This window comes from Phallusia mammillata, chromosome 5, assembly GCF_965637545.1.
Source record: "Phallusia mammillata chromosome 5, kaPhaMamm4.hap1.1, whole genome shotgun sequence".
Classification (NCBI taxonomy): domain Eukaryota; kingdom Metazoa; phylum Chordata; class Ascidiacea; order Phlebobranchia; family Ascidiidae; genus Phallusia; species Phallusia mammillata.
Window position 1 is genome coordinate 18,133,188 of NC_137256.1, and position 21,678 is coordinate 18,154,865.

At 39.7% G+C, this 21,678-nt stretch overlaps 2 protein-coding genes across 5 annotated transcripts; both read left to right on the plus strand.

Moving 5' to 3' along the window:
• Positions 1-4,393: 4,393 nt before the first annotated feature.
• Positions 4,394-9,556, plus strand: LOC145228029 (uncharacterized). The gene is made up of 3 exons (XM_080093000.1): positions 4,394-4,507; positions 4,875-7,922; positions 8,070-9,556. Exons 2-3 carry the CDS (start codon positions 7,495-7,497, stop codon positions 8,569-8,571), a joined length of 930 nt encoding a protein of 309 aa, XP_079949126.1. The 5' UTR covers positions 4,394-4,507; positions 4,875-7,494; the 3' UTR covers positions 8,572-9,556.
• A 20-nt stretch (positions 9,557-9,576) lies between these two features.
• LOC145228030 (uncharacterized) lies at positions 9,577-21,181 on the plus strand. 4 transcript variants are annotated; one of them, XR_013860023.1, is made up of 5 exons: positions 9,589-9,644; positions 10,063-10,312; positions 10,709-12,941; positions 13,352-16,190; positions 17,349-21,181. XR_013860023.1 is itself a non-coding variant. In XM_080093001.1 (5 exons), exons 4-5 carry the CDS (start codon positions 13,611-13,613, stop codon positions 17,879-17,881), a joined length of 576 nt encoding a protein of 191 aa, XP_079949127.1. In that variant the 5' UTR covers positions 9,589-9,644; positions 10,063-10,312; positions 10,709-12,941; positions 13,352-13,610; the 3' UTR covers positions 17,882-21,181. The 4 variants fall into 4 exon arrangements, 2 of the variants coding, with proteins under 2 accessions (XP_079949127.1, XP_079949128.1); XM_080093001.1 differs by having other exon boundaries at positions 13,352-13,653; XM_080093002.1 differs by lacking the exons at positions 13,352-16,190; positions 17,349-21,181 and having other exon boundaries at positions 10,709-12,748.
• The last annotated feature ends 497 nt before the right edge of the window (positions 21,182-21,678 follow it).

The following is a 21,678-nucleotide window of genomic DNA, read 5'->3' on the forward strand; positions in this document are numbered from 1 at the left end:
TTACTAAAGGTACACAATCTTCGATTCCATCGCACAAAACTCCAGTAACGGTTTTCTTTGGATTTTGTGTTGAACAATCCACCTTACTGCATCTAAGCGAAAAAAAAGCAAAATTGGAACTTTATGGTCGTTTTAAGCCTATCGTTTGTGGCTGGCTATTGCTCAAATTATTTAGTGGAAAATTACAACAAGGTCTTTCTGGCGTCAAAATTAAGCAATTTACGTCAACAACTAGTAACTTTCGATTTTCTATTATCAATTTGTTTTATTGCGTTAGCGTTTAACCTCTAGGATCAACCAAATATCTGACCAAAATTGGTTGTTTTTTTAACCAAGTGTTACACAACTGCCAAATTACTGACGCAAAACAAAATGAATAGACTTTTAATGGCGTTTATTAAGAGCCGTTTGAATTTAAATACAATGTGAACCTGCAAGTTTCGCTTGCATTACTTGGTAGACCTGATTCACAAGGCAATGTTCCTCTGCAGTAAGAAAATCTGTAAAAAGAAAGTTGCCTAATTTGTGAATGGTTTCTTTGTGAAACATATTACACTTTACTTTTCGTCCAAGTTAGTAGCACAGTCCACAATTCCGTCGCACACAGAACTTGGGTTGATGCATTTGGTAAAGTTGTCGTTTTCACAGCGGACTTGTCCCGGGTGACAAAGAGAAGATACCCTGAACAATCATGTTTGGAATTGACAGCGAGAATACCAGTTCAAGTAAAACCAATATAAAGAGATATGCAAACAATTGCTTTAAAATATCACTACAGTAACTGTTGTAATGATAGCCAACAATTAATGCAAACACGGTAATGTAGTGAGAAAAATATGTGTCTGTGACCTGTCAGTTCTGAGTTTTACGTGGTTACAGATATCAGCGACTTCGTCTTGACACAGACACTCGTCGGACAAATCAGAACAATCCACAACACCATTACAAACGTTTGGACGAGGAATTATCATGGAACCGTCAAGACACTTAGTACACCATTGACTGACAAACGTTACACCAGGAAACGCCCGTATGTCCCTGAAAAAAACTATGGTTAATAATTTGTTTTTGCGCTTGTTTTTTACCGTTTTGTATACCTTCCATCTATTATGTTTGACGAATGCGCATAGCATAAGTCGGAGCCATCGTCACAGTCTTGGACGCTGTCCCATAACAGCTGTTGTGGCAAACGACAAGTTCTTCCATTCTTAAAACATTGAAACCCAATACCGGTTTCCCACTCATCATCGTCATCGCAACCATCACATGAAACATCGTTACATACAGTTGAGCGAAGAACGCATTTGTCGCTATTTTTGCATTTGTAATGAGTTGGACAGCCAACGTCACAAGGCGTTACACCTTGACACGTGACTGTGGAGTTGCAAATGTAGTCTCGGTGCAGCAGACACGTTTTGTTTTCATGAACTATTGTACAACTGTAAGAAAGACACTGAACTCAAAATTATAGTGTCAAATAACCTGTAACTGTTGGCTACTTATGTTTTGTATTCTGCTTGTATAATATAATTTTTACGATGCCATTAAAATATCCTTATTTTTCTTTACTAGTAACGGGCGGTGAGATTCATGTCTGGTGAGGTACTGAAATCTTTTTTTTCTCTGCCATTTTGAAGGCTAACTTGACAAAAATTGTTTACTTAGAAGATTTTCCATGCTTTTAACTTTGCGGTACTTTTATCTAACGCGCGCGTCCCAAAGTAGGCGTCGAGTTTTACAAAAATGCAACGTGGTGAAACTAAATTCATTGCGACGTCACTAATGTATTCAACACCAACAATCGCTCAACTCAAACCCACGACCAAGAGACAGACCGCCCATAAAATAACGTTGGTCATAACCCGAAAAACAACGGATTGAAACATTATTAATTTTGGAACACGTTGTAAATATTGCTGTTGCTTTGTGTCTCATTTGCATTGTACGAAACAATGAGGAATCATTGATTGTTCTACAATTGAATATGTGCCATCATAATAAAGCCATTAGTCTAATAAGGTTGCAGTTTCAAGGCAAGGTTTGTTGCCAGACCGACAGTAAGTTTGTTTAAAAGCAAATTGTCATAGCCATAAACTAACCAAAAAACCCGCAGTGGTCCCAAACTGCCACAACTACGTAAGAGCCGTATAAAACCAGGTAAAGAGCCGCATGCGGCTCGCGAGCCGCGGGTTGGCCACCCCTGGTTTAGACCATCCTATTCTGACCAATTCCTTTTTATTATTTATTTACAAGACAACACTAAAACAACCGACGACACTTGTCAGATCACGAAAAGTCTGGTACGTTTCTGCGAAATGATTTTTTTTGGATTATTGCGAATATTTTACTAATCTAGTTGCCACGTTTGCTTAGGCGTGAACTGCAAAGCAAAGTTTTATATTTAGTGTCATGAACCAACAAACAAAATGGTTATCCACTTATAATAGTTGTCAAAAACGGCAGTCAGTCAGTTAGTCACTTCAAAATAAACAGTAAAAAAACAAATCCTACTACACCACATTCACTTGTGCTGAAAGTAAAATTAACTTTACCTTATATTGGGATAATTACACAGCAGACAAGTTGGATTTTCTGTTGATGTCCCATTAGCACACTCCATAACTGCATGAGTAAAGCGTTTGTCAATGTATCTATTGAAGCCACTAATGCCTTACTTGCCTAAAAAAACTGTATAATATTTTGGAAGTGACGCCTTCATGTAAACATATAAACTTATACTAAGCCTGCTTTAAAATTTTTGAATTACAAAAAAACTAATAACTAAGCCTTTACATACCTTGACATGTTCCATAACCAGCGAAATGTAGGACTAAACAGGAAAAGAATATTAATAATACAGTGTTAAGTAACATAGCTAATAATCTGTGCCTAATAAAATGTATATAAACATGTTATTTTTAAATCCTTTTACGCAGTTGTACATACATTTTCAACAACGTTTTCAACAAATAATAACTTATTTAAAGCCACAAGTTTTTCCTAAATGCTTCGATCAACATCATAAGGTTTGTTTACATTTATCTGTGAAAAGACTTTCAAACCTGTCAACAAACTGATTCGTTGCTCCTCAAGGAGACTTCCGTTACATACAACGCGCGCCATAAGGTGACTCAGGGAAATATGCAATGCTTAATGGTTTGCTGCAGTGGTTTACATCAAACAAATTGTTTTGATTTTGTATCACTAAACGATTTACGTAATTTTACGTTTTACAAGTAACTAGATGTGTTTTGTTTTTTTTCATCTGCAAAATTTCTTCAAGATACCGAACAAACTTTGTCTTAAACACAATAATTAAAAATAGTATGTCGCTTTAATGATTTACAAACGTTTTTGTATAGCCTAGAACCGATAAAAGCGTGTGGATTAATGAATGACAAGGCTTGTAAAAAAGTGTTTGTTTTCATTTTCCCCATTTATTCCATTTCTGACAATGTATAAAGTATAAACAGTTCCATATCCGGTTTAGGGTGGGTTTTCGCCGAATAATCCAGTTTCGAACTGATTCTACACCCGAACAGGTTTTAGCCTCCTACCGAACGTCCAAACCGGTTTAAACCGGAATCGAAAACCAAAAATTTTGATCCGATTTTCGCAAAAACCCTAAGTCTATAGCTTTTCCGTTTTTTCGATTTTTGGAGGTCAAAAATTTGAAGAAAAATCCGGTTTAGGGTGGGCTTTCGCCGGAATATTCCCGTTTCGAACTGGTTCTGGTCGGTTATAGCCTCCTACCGAACGTCCAAACTTTACATTCCACGTAAGCGACACAGCTTTGCTGGGTTTGGAAAGCCCCATTATTCAGGATTCTTATTATTCTTGATCATTTAAGGCTTTAATTTACCAAAGGGTTAGAAAGTCAAACGTAGCACAGGCGACCATGTCAGCCAACCTCAAGAATAGCTTAGCGCAAAAGCAATGCCAAGTCAGGCATGAAAGTTAGGTTTACAGATTCAAAAATATATATAAAGGTGAAAAGAAAAAAGAAAATAAAACGTGTTTTTTAGTGAAATATACGTTTCAAATATATCGTTGTTATCGCCAGCATAATGATTATCAAGCAAAGGCTACAAAATAACGTAATGTTTTGAGTTTAATATGCAGTAGGAAGCAGCCACGTATTGCAAACGTGTAAACCCTATTAGCCCTCAATATAATGGTTTTTGCTAAGTGATCTTAAGTGATCTGTGGAACACGGTATCTAAAGCCAGTTCGTTGTTATCGTCTGTGACTCCACACCTGGCATTTACCTTTTCTCCCAAGTGCCTTATATACCGTGTTCTACAGCTTGATTGACAACCTGCACTGATAATGACAACAGAAATTGTCGAAGCGTCTGAACGATGTATATGTACTTCAGCAGTAATGTTCATGATTAAATTGTTGTTTCTTTACAGATTTAAGTTTATCACTGTTATTTTTTGCATAACCATCAAATAATATGCATTCAAGCGTACTCGAAAAGGCAAGATACGGTAGAGCCACTAATGTAAGAACTAAAATCACAAAAAGTTTGCTAAATTCCGATAGACGGCGTAAAAGCATAGGTATTGCAATTAACAGTGCGAACGGGATAAGGTTGGGATCAAAATGTAAAAAGAGGAACTAAGTTTATAAGTTGGTTTCATTCTTTATTATTAGTTTAAAACTGCTCCCCAACCCTAGTAGCCCCAATTGTCAGCATTTTTACACAATTTTGTTTTAAATATTGGCAGATGTTTATTGCGTCACTTAGTGAAATTTTGCAAACTTTAATATAAATTGATTTTGTACGGTAGTAGAATTTCCGCAAAAAGCAATTAATGTGTTTGTGCATCTCTGACTTCAGTTTTACTGTACAGTATTTTTCTTTTTAGCAATTTGTTCCAATCGACGACGTTCCCTTGGATGGATTTGTAGTACTTATTTTGGAAGAACAAATCTGAAGAGAGAATGTCTATTGCACGACACACTTTACACTGAAGAAAGTGACAATATTCACAATTTAAATGGACAACACAATTTTGTTCGGCAGGAACCTTCTGTCATATAAAGACGTTGATATTGGACCAGATTTTGCAGAGCAGTACAATAACTATAAAGCTCTTTACTTTAGGGATCTCGAAATGTCGGGAATATATCGTGAACCTTATTTTCGGGTTTTCATTATGTTGCAGTTTGCAATAGCTCGATTTGGGCCAGCTTAGCAATTGATTAGTGAAGCTTTAGATCAGTGATTCTCAAACTGTGTGCCGCGGCACACTGGTGTGCCGTGAGAGATTTCCAAGTGTGCCGCGAAATATTCCCTATCTTGAAGTACAAACATTACCTGGTGTTTCAGAACTTCATGACGAAATATCGGTGGGCATGATAATGCTTTAAAGGTCATATTTTAGTTATTAGTAATGAAAAGCATCATTACCTACCACAATCAGATTAAAAATTAACATTATTTGAACAACTTTTGTAGTGTTTACCTGCGAAATGTGCCGCGAAAGGAAATTTTTGTTCTTTATTGTGCCGCATGCTTAAAAAGTTTGAGAATCACTGCTTTAGATTCTAACACAAAGCAAGGGTATCAAGAGTTGATTGCAGAGCTATTGACCTTTTCACCTAATGGTTACTGACTGAAAAATTCAATTGTCTAATTATGTATTGTAGCGATCTTCTATTATCACACTGCTGTTAAATAAAGCCTACGCTTTAGTATAAATGTAGTTGTTGTGTCTTTTTGATTTGTCTAAAACTGGCCTCTTTGTTTACTAATTTTCAAATGAACTTAATATTTTATGAATTAAAGTAGCTGTGCATTGTCATACTTATTATTTGTTTGGTTGCAGAGTGGGGAAAAATAAATTGTTTGTCACGTGATAATCTTGCGTCAATGCACACATAATCCAATATTTCAAGTTGTCTTTTGGCGTCTTTGCTGTTTGTGTTGTTTGCGTCAAACAATCAAAATTTCTCCTGGAAAATTTGCATCAAAATTACAACATGTATTGTGGCAAAAATATTTCACGTGTCCGCCGCTGCACATTTTCTAGTGGATTTGTTTTAAACAACACGTTTCTTTCATCTGTTTATGTTATTTGGGTTTATGTTATTCGTGTTCCCTTAAGTTTATTCGTTTCACTTATGTTCACGTTTCACTTATATGTTTTATATGTTTCACTTATGTTCACAGTTAAATGTATTTCTTACATGTTTTATTTTAAAGTCACTTACATCTTTTCTTTGTTTTCACCTAATCACTTATTCCCACTTAATGCTGTTTTTAATTTGCCTTATTTTTCTTTGTCCTAGTGGCACGCTTTTACCACGCACTGTATTTTCCTCGCCGCATTTTCCGCATCGTTAATTAGCGCTCCCGGATGTGCCGGGAAACCTTGTGATATTGTGCGAGCCGGTGATTGGTCAACGGCCCGCAAACCTAGTTCCGTTTTGCACTTGTTGAACAAGAACGAGGCAGTCTTCTTGTGGGCGTCTAGTGTGCGGTTGTTTTTCTTGTGACGCTGTTTTTATGTGCAGTGGTAGTTCTCAAGTGAAGAGACATGGTTTGTTGACGTTTGTGTAACGTTGTACGTGTTTTATCCTATAATTTAATAAACTGTGAGACGCCCGTTTAGCAAAACCAGTGTTAGGAAGATACGGCTTTCGTGGTGAGCCGTTATTGCAGGGTTCTGGACCGTTTACAGAATTGGGAAGACAGTCTCGGAGAAAAGATCAGATTGGCAGGGCTTTTGGGGTTTGTTTGGCAAAGGTAATACCGCCACCCGAAATCGCTAGACCCAATTCCGCGGCTGTCAAAACAATTCGGTAACAAATTGGCGAGCACGCCAGGACCGTGCCACCACGACCCACTGGTTTCGCTAGGAAGACTGTTTTTTATTGTATTTTATTAGGTTTTTACATTTTATTCTATTTTTATTATTTTTATCATGTCTTTTAACCCCATGATGCAACCTCCAACACTGAGGCCTGGAGACGATCTAGCCCAGTATTTTATTGTTTTTGAGTCCTACTGCTCCAGCGTTTAGGCCTCTGATCAAGTAAAGCGGCATTTGTTGTTTTCGGCCATAGAAAATGACCTAAAATGGGCCCTGCAAGATAAGGACTGCAACCTGTATGAAGTCGAGTACGAAGTGCTGAAGTAGGGTCGCCTGTAAATTCTGTTGGGTCGCCAGTTTTTGTGACAATTAGAGCATCTACGTTTCGTAGCGTTATTTTGTTATTTCCCAAGGATATGAATTATTTCCCAATAACGATTTTATGACTATTTGGCGTGATAGCGAATTATTCTGTTTGTGACGTCATAATGTTTGTGTGAGATCACTGTTAAGCGTTGTCTGGCTCATAATGCTTTGAACCAGCTCTAAAGTTGGCGGAAAAACGAATATTTTTTTGATGTTTTTATTTTTGAAACTAGCGTAGTAATTTTCGAAAAACTTTCCTGATTTACAAACAAAAATACAACCCAAATAGTAAGAATGCATATTCATGGGTCGCGAGAAGTCACAAAACAAAATTTTGGTAAGTATTTGGGTCGCGACAAAAAAAAGGTTGGGAACCACTGATTTAGGAGACATCGCCTACCGCAATGGTTCCGATGCCGCGTTAAGGAACGAGATATTGTATGTGACAATGTTGCGAGGTTTACACGACCGTCGCTTGGCCAACTCAATTCCATCTCTCATCAAATACTCGCGCGGTTTCGCGAGTGCGGCTCAAATGGTTATTGATCATACCGGCTCTCCTGTTATTGAAGTGGCCGCGGTGGAATCAAATACTCCGGATATGGGGATGATTCTTAAAAAGCTCGAAGCTATGGAAATACGGACCTTGCAGAGAACCGACGAACTGACGAGGACCATTTGCGCCATGGAAGCAGAAATATCAACGCTGAAGAGGACGAACGAACAATTACGGTACAGTCCAGTACACTCGGGTGAGCGCAGATGCTTCGAATGCAACAGACCCGGTCACTTAAAACGTGAATGTCCATTTCTAGGTACGACCGGCGCAAAGGCGCGTGGCCCTAAGGGGCAAAGATCAATGACTTCTTGCATTTCTAGAAACGCGGACCCTACGCGAAGTAAACGACAGAGAACGACACCATCTCGGGCCTGGAAGCAACAGATTCAGCCAGTCGACGTAAACAAGCCTGTCAACTCCCGTTCGTCTTTGACCCCGGCTCCCGCGCGATTCGTGAGTTTACTGGTAAACGACAAATATGCATGCGCTCTGGTAGATACCGGTTCCAGTGCTACTATAATTAGCTGGAGAAAATGGCAGAAACTAGGTCTTGTATCGGGAAACAACAGACTACCATTAACCACTAGATTAATGGGGGCTAATGGAGCCGAACTGTCGGTCGAATGCAGGGTAAAACTAATGATTAAAGTCGGTGCACTTCTCGCAGAAACAGATGTTTACGACGTAAAGGATCTAAAGTACGACATCATATTAGGTTTGGACTTCTTACAACGTCACTGTCACGTTCCCGTTTTCACGGTTACGCAAAAGTTTGGGACTGACTATGGAAGTTCCTTAACAGCTAACGCTCGTGTACTCTGATCGGCAGCAAAAACTTTCCTTTTACATTTATTCACGTTCAACCACACGTAATCAAAACAACAAACAAACAATCCAGCACTACTTCGCAGTTATCTCTATGTTCTATCATCTTTATTATGTTATCTTTTCTAATCGTTAGATGGGCGCTCTTATACCTTGCATTACAATGAACGGGAAAAGGCGTTAATTCGCTGTGACGATTTCCTTCAGATAAAACAATGAACACTGCAACGGGCAACGGCGACGCGATAAAAACTGGCACGCTGTAACAGTGACAGCACAAAAGCGCCTGCAACGATAGACTCTAGACCAGGGATGGCGAACCACTGACCCGCGGGTCACTAAGTGACCCACCACGTAAATTCCAGTGACCCACTTGTAGTTTCAAAAATTTATGGTGATTACTATAGGTAGGGTTACCAGATTTCCAAGATTAAAAACCAACGCAACAGTTAACTTTAAGTCCTTTGCCAGATTGCCTATTGTCTCAATATACAGATTGTTGAGTCAATTGTGAGGCAACAGATATGTTTATTTAAACGTACAACTTAAAACGATTTGTTGTACCTTTGTTGACGCTGTTCGGTTCCACACATTCATGCGAATCATTGTTTTCACACATGAATTTCATAAAATCAAGTGCCAGGAATCGTCTCAGCTCAGATATGACTGCTGCGTGTATTAAACTGAAAACTACCTAGGATTACAAGACTTGCAGAAAAGATGCAGCAACAAGCATCTTAGCATTGACATTGACATGTAATAAAATATGTGACCCACTTTGTTTTCTTTCCGAATTTTGATATCATGTTTGACCCATTCAACGAACAAGGTTCGCCATCCCTGCTCTAGACGTACAGAAATTACCCGTGATGCGTGGTAATTGGGTCGTGGGATATTGTCATGGGGCGGTCTAGAATATTTGTGACAGTCACCAATGCAGGCTATGCTATCATTCCAATACCTTATCCGCTGGTGAAGGAAAGGTGCCTTTGCTCAGTTCACCCTAGCCATCCCTGAGCGCTGCTGATGTTTGCCTTATGGAGGATATCGAAGTCCCCCCTTTTACCGAGGTACGTGCGTCTGGTCGGATTCGTTACGACCGGCCTCTTGACCCTACTAGCTCGTTCCCCGTGTTTTTAGAAAGATTGTCTGGGTTTACCGAAAAGTATGGCCTGATGACAGCGGCAAGTTTAGGTACAGCCGCAGAAGACAGCACTACAGTGCTCCTGGCAAACCTTGGGGACCAAACGATAAGTTTACCTAGTGGATTAAGAGTAGCGCACGCCTTTCCGGTGTCTGCCTTTGACGATATTAATTGCTACCTGCCTGAAACGTGTGTGGTCGTTGAGAGACGCAACGATGTGTGTAACCACCCTGATTGTTTTGGTTCGCAGCTTGAAGTGTGTTCTGTGTCGTCTGCATCCGTAGTAGCAAATGACCAACTTCACTGCATATTAGAACAAGTTAATATCGGTGCAAATTTGTCAGACAAACAACGGGCCGATCTGGACCAGCTGTTACGAGAACACAGTGATGCGTTTGCCGCTTCGAAAGAAACTCTCGGTCGAACTGAAGTCGTGCGTCATCACATTGACACTGGAGACCACCAACCTGTTCGGCAACCTCGTCGAAGGATACCCCACCACAACAAGAAAAAGTCGAGGAGATACTGAGGGAAATGAAGAGCCAATGTTTGATACGGCCGTCGAAATCTCCCTGGAGTAGTCCAATCGTGTTGGTAAGAAAAAAATCAGGAGAGACTCGATTTTGTGTAGACTACCGTAAACTCAATGAACTAACAAAAAGAATAGCTACCCCATCCCGCGCATAGACGATAGCGTTGACCAAATGTCCAAATCAGTCTATTTTTTTACCCTAGATTTAAAATCCGGGTATTGGCAAGTTGCCGTAGATTCAGAATCACGTGAAAAAACTGCTTTTATGAGCCACGTCGGGTTATTTAAGTTCAATGTGATGCCAATGGGCTTGTGCAATGCTGCCGCCACCTTTCAGCGGTTGATGCGCCTTGTGCTTAATGGAATTGAATGGCGTGGTGCACTGGCATATTTAGACGACATAATCGTCTATTCCAGAACATTTGAAGAACATATACATATGCTTTCTGATGTTTTAGGGCGCATTAAATCCGCCGGGCTGACGTTAAAGCCGTCCAAGTGTTCACTCTTTAAAGAAGAAGTTGACTTCCTAGGTCACTTTGTGTCCAAAGAAGGAATTCGCTGCGATCCAAGTAAAATCAAAGCAGTGTCACAATGGCCCGTACCACGGGACGTTAAGGAGGTCCGGCAATTTTTAGAATTAACTTCCTATTGTAGAAAGTTTATTAAAAACTAAGCACAGATCGCTACTCCACTTCATCGTCTGACGAAAAAGGGGAAGCGTTTCGGATGGGGCGAGAAGTGCCAGCAGGCTTTTTCACTTCTAAAGGAGCATCTGACAACTTCTCCAATCTTGCGATATCCTGACTTCAGCCAACCTTTCATCATTGACACCGACGCCTCGGATACAGCTGTGGGATGTGTGCTCTCACAAGAGACTGACGGTTAAGGAGTCTGTAGTGGCGTATTGCAGCCGAACTCTTAATCGCGCTGAACGAAACTATTCGACGACTCATAAAGAATTACTCGCTGTAGTGTTTGCAACCAAGCAGTATCATTGCTACCTGCTTGGCAAAATATTTTTACTTCGCACTGATCATGCTTCACTAAGATGGCTGTGGAGGTCTCAGACAGACCAGGTGATAAACACCGCAATGCGGATGCTTTGTCGCGATTAAACGTGGAGGAAGAGGGTTTTCCATACACCCTGGTCCAAAGTGCTCCGGATCTGACAACCGAAGAGGTCAACCTCGTCGATTTCCGTGCGTCAATCGGGTACTGCCCTGACAAGCTACGAGAGGAACAGGCACCCGACAACGATTTGATGGAGGTGATTGACTGGCTCAAACGAGGTATGCGCCCAAAATTTAAATCAGTAAAACGAAAATCACGGACAATTCGACATTTTTCGGCTCGATTTCCGGGGCTATCGTTGAAAGGGGGCATCTTATGCATTCGAGACGAAACAGGGGCACAGATCTCCGTTAAATTTGTTTTACCCGCTAGTCTCAGGCGCCACGCTTTATAGAGAACGTGCACAGCATGGCTCATGGGGACGGTCACTTAGGTATCGCAAAAACTCTATCTAAAGTGTCGGAGCGATATTACTGGTACCAATGGCGTGAAGAAGTGGAGCGCTTCTGTAGACAATGCATAAGTTGTCAGTATAACAAAAAGCTACAACAAAAGTCTCAAGCCCCCCTGGTACCGTCAAGAGAGGACCGCCCGCAGAGAGTTGAAGTGGACGTTTTGGGCCCTTTACCATTAACGCGTTCGGGATTTCAATTTATTTTAGTGGCTTGCGACCTGTACACAAAGTACGTACGGGCGTGGCCAATGCGGCATCAGACAGCAAGTGAGACCGCCAGTTTGCTTTTTCGCCGTTGGTTCACAGTGCATGGAGTCCCAGAGACATTACACACAGACCGGTGTACAAACTTCGAAAGCAAACTTTTTGCTGAGTTAATTAAGTTAATGGGATGTAAAAAGAGTAGAACCACGTCATATCACCCATCTGGCAACGGCGGGGTAGAAAGAAACAACAAAACAATCGTTCCAATGTTGCGTAAATCAAAATTACAACATGTGCATCAAAATTACAACATGTATTGTGGCAAAAATATTTTACGTGTCCGCCGTTGCACATTTTCTTGTGGATTTGTTTTAAACAACACGTTTCTTTCATCTGTTTATGTTAATTGGGTTTATGTTGATCGTGTTCCCTTAAGTTTATTCGTTTCACTTATGTTCACGTTTCACTTATTTGTTTTATATGTTTCACTTATGTTCACAGTTAAATGTATTTCTTACATCTTTTCTTTGTTTTCACCTAATCCCTTATTCCCACCTAATGCTGTTTTTCATTTGCCTTATTTGTCTTTGTCCTACTGGCACGCTTTTTCCACGCACTGTATTTTCCCCGCCGCATTTTCCGCATCGTTAATTAGCGCTCCCGGATGTGCTGGGAAACCTTGTGATATTGTGCGAGCCGGTGATTGGTCAACGGCCCGCAAACCTAGTTCCGTTTTGCACTTGTTGAACAAGAACGAGGCAGTCTTCTTGTGGGCGTCTAGTGTGCGGATGTTTTTCTTGTGACGTTGTTTTTATGTGCAGTGGTAGTTCTCAAGTGAAGAGACCTGGTTTGTTGACGGCTTTCGTGGTGAGCCGTTATTGCAGGGTTCTGGACCGTTTACAGAATTGGGAAGACAGTCTCGGAGAAAAGATCAGATTGGCAGGGTTTGTTTGGCAAAGGTAATACCGCCACACGAAATCGCTAGACCCAATTCCGCGGCTGTCAAAACAATTCGGTAACAGTATTATTAGGCCAATATTATGGCGTTACTAAAAATCAATAAATCCATGTATGGTCAAAAAATTGCAGATTAATTTAAGTTTGTTTAGGACAGAGTCGGGTTACAGTTTCAGGCCCGTTTATACCTCTGGTCCCCATAACTACGCAAGCGATGTAAACAGACAGCCAATAACATGACAGTATACACTAAATAAAGCACCTTGGTTTTAGGCCGACTGGCATTAGGCGCCTGACCCAAATGCAGACATTAATAAAACCTCATCGAGATTTGTCCTCGGAAGCTACCTGGATTAAATAATGACGTCACAGTGGAGGTTATGACGTCATTAAGTGCCGATATTTGCTGCAGGTTGATGTGGATTCTACGACACCACACCAAACCGCGTCATTGGTTGTGGAACATTAAGTTTATCGGACAAACACCTTAACATCGACCGCTGGAGGTCTAACCACAAACAGCCACAAAAAGCTCAACAAACATGGTAGAGAGGATCGTGAATTGTAATAAAATATCGTCGGGTCGATGAGCCGTAAGAAAAACTTTCAACTTTGGAATTGCCCGGCTCAAATGGAGTTGCTCTGCTCAGTAGAGGAAGTTCTTGTGCAAAATGTCGGCGCATAACTTGCCAGGAATGGTGGGTGCTGCACCGGGTAAGTTTAAAGGTTTAATCTTAAATACAGTATGTCGGTGATTTCAGCGCGTGCTTACTCTTATCTGTTTAAATAAGCTATCTGTTTAAATTAGAATGTTCTATAGAACAGGTGCAAATTGACTGAATCCCACCACTGGTTTTAATTATTTTTGCCGATTGTGCAGTTTGCAAGTCGACGTGTTGTCCTGCAAAGAATTGTACATTGAAAACTCTTTGGGGTTTTGACTTTGAACTCTAATGAATGCATGATGAGTTTTACAACCGCGCATGTAGGAAAAGCTACTCACGTCAGTCGCCCATTTTGCTAATTTTCGATAAGTGGCGCAAAGAGCACAAATCCTAAAAAGCTAAAGCAGTGGTTCCCAACCGGGGAGGAATTCCTCCCTAGGCAGGAATTTTATGAGTTCAAGGGAGGAATTTCGTAAAAACTGTAAAAAAATTACATTGTAAATGTTACAGAACATTTTTGTACACACATAATTATATCCATTATAATTTAGACTCGGTTCACATTTGCAACTGGTTGTAAAGGATTCTGAATAGGACATCCCTAATAATAAGGTATATTTTAAATTGCTATAATTTTTTACGTTATATTTGTTTTTCGTCTTATGGGGAGGAATGAATAGTTCGAAGGGAACCACTGGTTAAGTGCTGGTGTAATGTTATTTTTATGTTTTTATCTGAATAATTCTATTTTAGTGTAGAAATTGTGATTTTCAAATGGAAGCTGACTGTGCGCATTTATGTAAATAAGATTGTCCATGAAATGGACGAACTTACACAGATTACTGCTGATGTTTCTCATGATCCCACTCTTCCAAAAACTAAAGACCATTTCTGTCCAATGTACGCCAACATTTATAATGATAAAATACATTTTAAATCATACATTTTTGCTTGTTCTAAATCAACAAACATTACGATTTGCAGGACAAATTTAGTGACAAATCCAAGTGCGAGAGAAAAATTGTGTAAAGCATATACAGCGTCTGGTTTTGATGGAAAATCATTAAAAGGTGTGACATTTAAAAACATTTCTACATATTCTTTGTAATTTTGGCCAGTGATGTTCACAATATCACATGCCTTGTTTGTTAGTATAAAGGTATTGAGCATGTGACCTACCATTTTAAAGGTTTTGGAAGAAAGTAATTATTATTTTTGACAGAAGATTATTTTTGGAAGAGTTTTTGGAAGAAAGTAGTTATATACGTATATAGCACTGCATATGGGTGTAGTGACGAAAAAAGCGATTTAAGTAAAAAAAACATTTTTTTTAGTATTGAACTAATACAGATTGGCTATAATAGCGAATAGAGTTGAAGGAAAAGAGTTGCAATATCATTGACGAAGCAGCAGTTGCTCAAAAGAGAAGTAAACAAAAAGTTATTCTTACCAAAATATATTTAGACTGGAATTGCGTATATAAGTAATTACGAAAACAAGCAAGTTTGAATGTGAGAAAAATAGTCGTTTTTTTGGTGCTGGCTGACTTGAGAATTTTACTATGGATGAAAGTTTAAGGTCATCCGCATGAAAACTTCTTGAATGGAAAGTAGGGCAATCGATATCCTGCTATACCACGTATGTACTTGTGCAAAGTGTAAATTTAACTTTACCTTATATTGGGATAATTACACAGCAGACAAGTTGAATTTTCTGTTGATGTCCCATTAGCACACTCCATAACTGCATGAGTAAAGCGTTTGTCAATGTATTTGTTGAAGTTACTAACACCTTGCTTATCTAAAAAAACTGTTTTAACAGCATATATTCTTGTAGCGGTCACGTGCTTTAAAACCATCATTTTGGCACTTTGATTTGGCTAAGCATTAAGTAATGGAAAATTTTAACTTTGAAACCACGACTTTTCTTTCCATGGAATTTATATGCTGCTTTTGCGACATATGGTATTGAGCGGAGTAACTTTACTGTTCCATGTGTTCTCATGATTCAATAACTATTAGAAGCACCTATTCATTGTCGTTGTTACATGTTCCCGTCTTCCTGATATGTTCCAACAGCCTGACCATAAGACCCAACTGCACCAAGTAGCTCGACGCAATATTTAAATAAGGAAATTAACGAGGTTAAACAAAACATGTCGACCACGCTGTCACAACATGTAAATGATGCCCCTCAAAATTCTTTTCAAAACGAATTTAACATGCGGTATTCGTTTCTAAAATTACCTCTTCTGTGGAACGAGGACAATGAAATTTCGAGCAATTTCAAGGTGTTGGATAACTTCTTTCGGGCAAACAATAACAATCAGTCCACCAGATGCAGCAGTTACCCACAAAATCTGGATTGTTGATGAGACTCATCACAACTCTTGTATACTCACATACTGATATTGCGATACCACGTACGATGAACTTTTGACGTCTATTCGCCTGCAATCATTTCCTTATTGCAATATCCATCCGGACAAAAACATCGCCCGCAAAAACTAAACATGCTAATGTGCTTTTCCACTAATGCCAACTTCGTTTCGGACAACCAGTCCTTTTTCAACGAAGAATTAAGAAGGTAGAAACCATTTGCTTTCCAAATATTACGACGTCTATCAATGCGCATCCTTTTATGCGGACAACAAGTCCCTTTAAATGAAGATATACGAAAGTGGAAACTATCCACTTTTTCTCTATATTGCGACGTACAATAAAAAACCTCGAGTAATAACTATCTGCTGTACCGACGAATTTTCTGTAGAAACTATCTACTACGTCGATGATTACAAATCAGCTATCGAGTGGAAACTATCTGCTCTATTAAAGATTAAACAAAATAACTAGTTCAATTGAAACAATCTACTCTTAAGTCGACCAAAGTAACTAGCTAAGTAGAAACTGTCTGCTCTGTCGACCATTTTATACAACAAAGTTGCCATTTTACTGTATCTTGAGTACAAAGGCTCGCACGAATAAGTCATTTTCTATGTGCTATAAGTCGCGTCGAGCCTTTTGCAACAATATTGTTGCGTAATGCACCATGGTGCCATTTGCTAGTCATGGTGTTATAATAACACAGACAATCAATCATTTCCGTCATGCCTCAAATAGCAGACGAACGGCAGAAGGATGTGATATGGCTCGGTTTGCTCAGATGGGACAGGAAACGTTTAGGCTTGCGTTGTTAAAACAAACAAACCACGCATTTCAAAAACTAATAGCTGACGCATTCTTTATCGCAACTCTTGTGACTTTATTCGCGTGTATTCTCTTTTTATCGTGTTAAGTTAGAAGCTGGCAACCGGATATAAAGTCCGCGCCCAGTTGCGTCAGTATTTATAGAGGCCTCGCCCAGCTGCAAATTATGATTATGATTATGATTATGTTTTTGACATTGTAAATCTTTGTTATTGCATCTATTAAAATCAGAAGGTGGTGTGTTAAAGGTTGTAAGTATTTAGGGGCTTAGCCCTGCTAAATAGTTTACGTCTAATTTAAACTAGAAGTAGTGCACAGAGATCTATAAGCGTTAGAGTGAATTCACGCTTGATTTAATATAAAATAAAATTTTAGTTTGTGACGACAGTTTAGACTTGAGACAGATAATTCAGTCTCAATAGGCTAACTGAAGCGTTAACATTGGTGCCCGTGAGTGAGGATCTTTGTGCTATTTACATAAAAGCTAGTTTTTTTTATTTATTTGCTACATATAAATTTTTTTTTACTATTTTAACAGAATTGAAGCATGAGACGAGCCGAAGAGACACTTTTGCGAATAATTTCGGTAAGTATCACAGTCAGGTTTCTAACAATATTCTCTTAGGAAACATAGAAGCATTGTTGACCGATGTTCGAGCTTTACAACAGCAAATTTTGCACAACGGAACTACCAGTCAAATGCACGTGTCTTGTTCAAAGATGAAACTACCATCCAACGGAAATAACGATTTTATTTTTTATATTTGCTCCCAGGTGGGACACATTGCCCCAAATTGTCATGTTACTCAAATTTTTCATTCTAAAAGTTTGGCCTTTGTTCAGAAAAACAGCAGTAATTTGAACTTACATCCTATTCCTAAGTGTTTAAAGGTCAATACCAAAGATTCAACTTTCATTAAAAGACGTGACAAGCCTCAGCAACATCCCGGAAAGAATAAGAGTCAAGAAGGACAAAGATCAATTAAGGTGAAATCTAAAAAGAAAACATTTGTACAGAATGAGATTCAACATGATTTGGAATTGGAAGAGGTGCGCGCAAATCTGCACTAGACTGACTATGAAAGCCCTATTAAACCCACACCACCTTCCACCTTCCATCTTCTACCTTCCACCTTTCACCTTGCAGTTAATCATGTGTATCATTTTCTAATTAACTGCTGTCAGTGCGCCAATACAATCATCCATAACACATTCTGTTGCTGCATCAACTGCTAACCCTGGTCTGCCCCTTTTGGAGACGGCAGCAGACTTTCTATACATGGACATATAAAGGTATGTTCAGTTTCCTTTGTCACGCAAATTGTTTGAGTTGTTCTCAGGAACCAGAAAAAGTGATGGTGAAAAACTCGCTACACCACAATGGACTTTGACAGCACCCTCGTCACTGTCTTCCCTCAAGTTTACAGATAAGAGTCTGTAGTTAACTCCTGTCTCTGATAGAAACAATTTAACTCTTTTTAACCTTCGTTCTAAGTATGCATTCTTAATTGGCATACATTAATTTTGTTGCTGCTACACTGGTTAATTTGTATATATTATCAATATAAACGTGTTAATTCTCTGCGTATCACACATTAACTTTGTTTGTATTTTAGCAGGTTTCCAATTTGCTGATTTTGTGAATTTTAATTATATGTTGCTCCAGTCTTGCTCAACAGATTTTATTTCCGAGAATAGCCAACGTATCGTACTACAAACAACTAGCCAAAGAAGTCCAACTCAACCTATCTATGAAGTCAATGTTACCGTCCAAAAACACTGCATGTACCGAACCAAGCTGTTTTGGCGCCATGCGCATTTCCGTTCCGGTTGGAACGCACTGGAACAAACTTTGAGCCCGAAAAAGCGAGTGACTCCATGCCTGGCTGTTCTTCCCTCATTGCTTAGTTTTGGGGATCCACTTAATGACACTTTTCCTTATCCAACTACTACATCTCGAATGTTTGTCAATTTACCCTTTTTTGAATCACGTTTAACCCATCTTTCTTCTAAAGAGTAATTGTATCCATACCACTTCCCTTAGAAACTAAAACCCAACTCCTTAATCTGTTTTGCTAGCTTTTCCCAAAAATAGTATCCTAAAAATTCCATAATTATCTTTACTAAAAGCTACACCGCTTCCACTCGTTTTTGGCAATATTCAACACAATTTTGGTGTAGCAAGGATCCATTCCAAAAAATAATAGAAATCCATCGCATATTTTAATTCTTTACACTAAATATCCTGTAAATCTTCGCTCTAGTACTGTTTCTCAACATCGAATCGCTGTATTGTCTGTCGCCCTGCTACAGGTTTGCTTGTTAGCCTGTTTAAAATGCAAGAAATACCCCTAAAGTACTTGTAGTTTTTAAACCTACACAATTTTCGTCTTAAACTATTCTTTTGCGTCCCTGAATTCGTGTTTGTTTGGTTAAACGGTTATTTTTTTTGAAATGCAAAGGCTTCAAAGAGCCTGACTTCACGTCATAACAAATTCCAAAACGTAGTCGACGTGAAGTTAGACTGAATCAGATAATTAGGCTCTCATCTGAGTAAAGCAAGCAACCAATATTGCAAAATAAGAATTGCGTGATGGCACTGCTGCAATAGCACGCCAGCTCCAACGCTTTCAGAACATGCAATTAGAAAAGACTCCAGTCTGCTCCATTTCTTACGCCGAAATCAACCAGCAACACCAGGGTAACATTCTCGAACTGATCCGCGTTTCATCGAAAACTACTATGACACAACGCAATCTACTTCAACCCTGCTTGAACTCGCTCTACCAGAGTTGCAAGTCGGGCCGGTCTTTTCGGGCCGGGTTCGGGTTCGGGCCGGGTTCAGGCCGGGTTCGGGCCGGGTTCGGGCCGGGTTCGGGCTTAGGTATTTGTCAGAAAACGGGCTCAAAACGGGCCTGACTTTACGTTCCGTTTCTGCCATTTTTTAGTAACAATTCTCTGGCTTTGACCTAATGACCCCACCCTACTCTAAAACGTATTGCTTACCCCATTGTCTACTATTGTTCATTGTGTTCGTTGTCTTTTACTTTGCTGCAAGGCTTTCGTGGATAGGCCTGTCAATCAAAATTTCGGGCCTAAACGGGCTTCTCAAAAACGTTTAGGGTTCGGGCCGGGCTTCGGGCTTGTACTTTCGTGTTCGGGCCAGGTTCGGGCCGGGTTCGGGTTTAGATTTCGGCCCCGCTTGCAACTCTGCGCTCTACACCCTTGGCAACAACACTGGTGATAACACCTCTGTTTATTCGTTTGTGTTATCCAAAGGTGCCTTACGTTTAGTCGTCTGTGATATGAAACAACAGTGATATGGAAATCTTCAACATTTCACTTGACTAGAGTTTTACCATTCGTCCGCTTGTATTTACAGCAGACAACACTTTGTTCAATTTTTCAAATGACGACATTCTCGCCAATGCTGGTGCAGGGATCAACTCTCTTAAAGGTGTCGTGGAGAATGGTTTCGATGACGTCAAGTCAGTTGTTGACAACACTATTGATGACGCCACTGGTATCCTTGGAAAGCTGATTCTGATGATTGCTATCATTGGAGGTTCTGCTTTTTTGAGCTTTTCTCCTCATACTGGGAGGCTGTCATGGATGGAATCGATTTCGCCGCCACAAAGACAATCAGACTTATTCCATAGGACTTGCTCTTTGAGCAATTCTTCTCTCGGCGGGTGTGATGTTGCGTAATGCAACATGGTGCCATTTGCTAGTCATGGTGTTATAATAACACAGACAATCAATCATTTCCGTCATGCCTCAAATAGCAGACGAACGGCAGAAGGATGTGATATGGCTCGGTTTGCTCAGATGGGACAGGAAACGTTTAGGCTTGCGTTGTTAAAAGAAACAAACCACGCATTTCAAAAACTAAAAACTGACGCATACTTTATCGCAACTCTTGTAACTTTATTCGCGTGTATTCTCTTTTTATTGTGTTAAGTTAGAAGCGCATGACGCAAGCTGGCAACCGGATATAAAGTCCGCGCCCAGTTGCGTCAGTATTTATAGAGGCCTCGCCCAGCTGCAAATTATTATTATTATTATGATTATGATTATGTTTTTGACTTTGTAAATCTTTTTTATTGCATCTATTAAAATCAGAAGGAGGTGTGTTAAAGGTTGTAAGTATTTAGGGCAGTGGTTCTTAACCGGTGGGAAATTTCCCACTAGTGGAAAATTTAATGTTTTCGTTGGGAAATTATGGGAAAATAAGCTTGAAAAGAGCAAACTCGCGCTCGATGGTCGAATCCGGGTTTGAATTAACCGTTGAAAGTTACTTTACTAAAAATAAATAGTTTACGTCTAATTTAAACTAGAAGTATACACAGATCTATAAGCGTTAGAGTGAATTCACGCTTGATTAAATATAAAATTAGATTTTAGTTTGTGACGACAGTTTAGACTTGAGACAGATTATTCAGTCTCAATAGGCTAACTGAAGCGTTAACAAATACCCTTACATATGGGTAAAATGACGAACCGCAACTGATCACGCCGAGCATTCTCGCCGCATGTGCAATCAAATTAACAGGTACAGCGGTTTGACATGGGCTGTAGGGCAAGAAAATTTGTCGAATGACATTTTTTTGTCAAGTCAATCGTGGCCAGGTTGCAGACAAGCAAGCGTTCCGAAACGACTGTCCCTATCATGTCTTCAAACGTCTGACGAAATATATATGGCTGAACGATTTTAACATATATCAATCGTAATTAACACCCTCGCTCTCTCGCAAGCAATCGCTGCCCAAACAACAGATATTCAGTACGGCAATTGCTGCCTGTACAACACCGATGTTTGTATCGCAAGGCACGTGAAATGTTCATCGGCTGCAAAAGCGAGCGTGCCG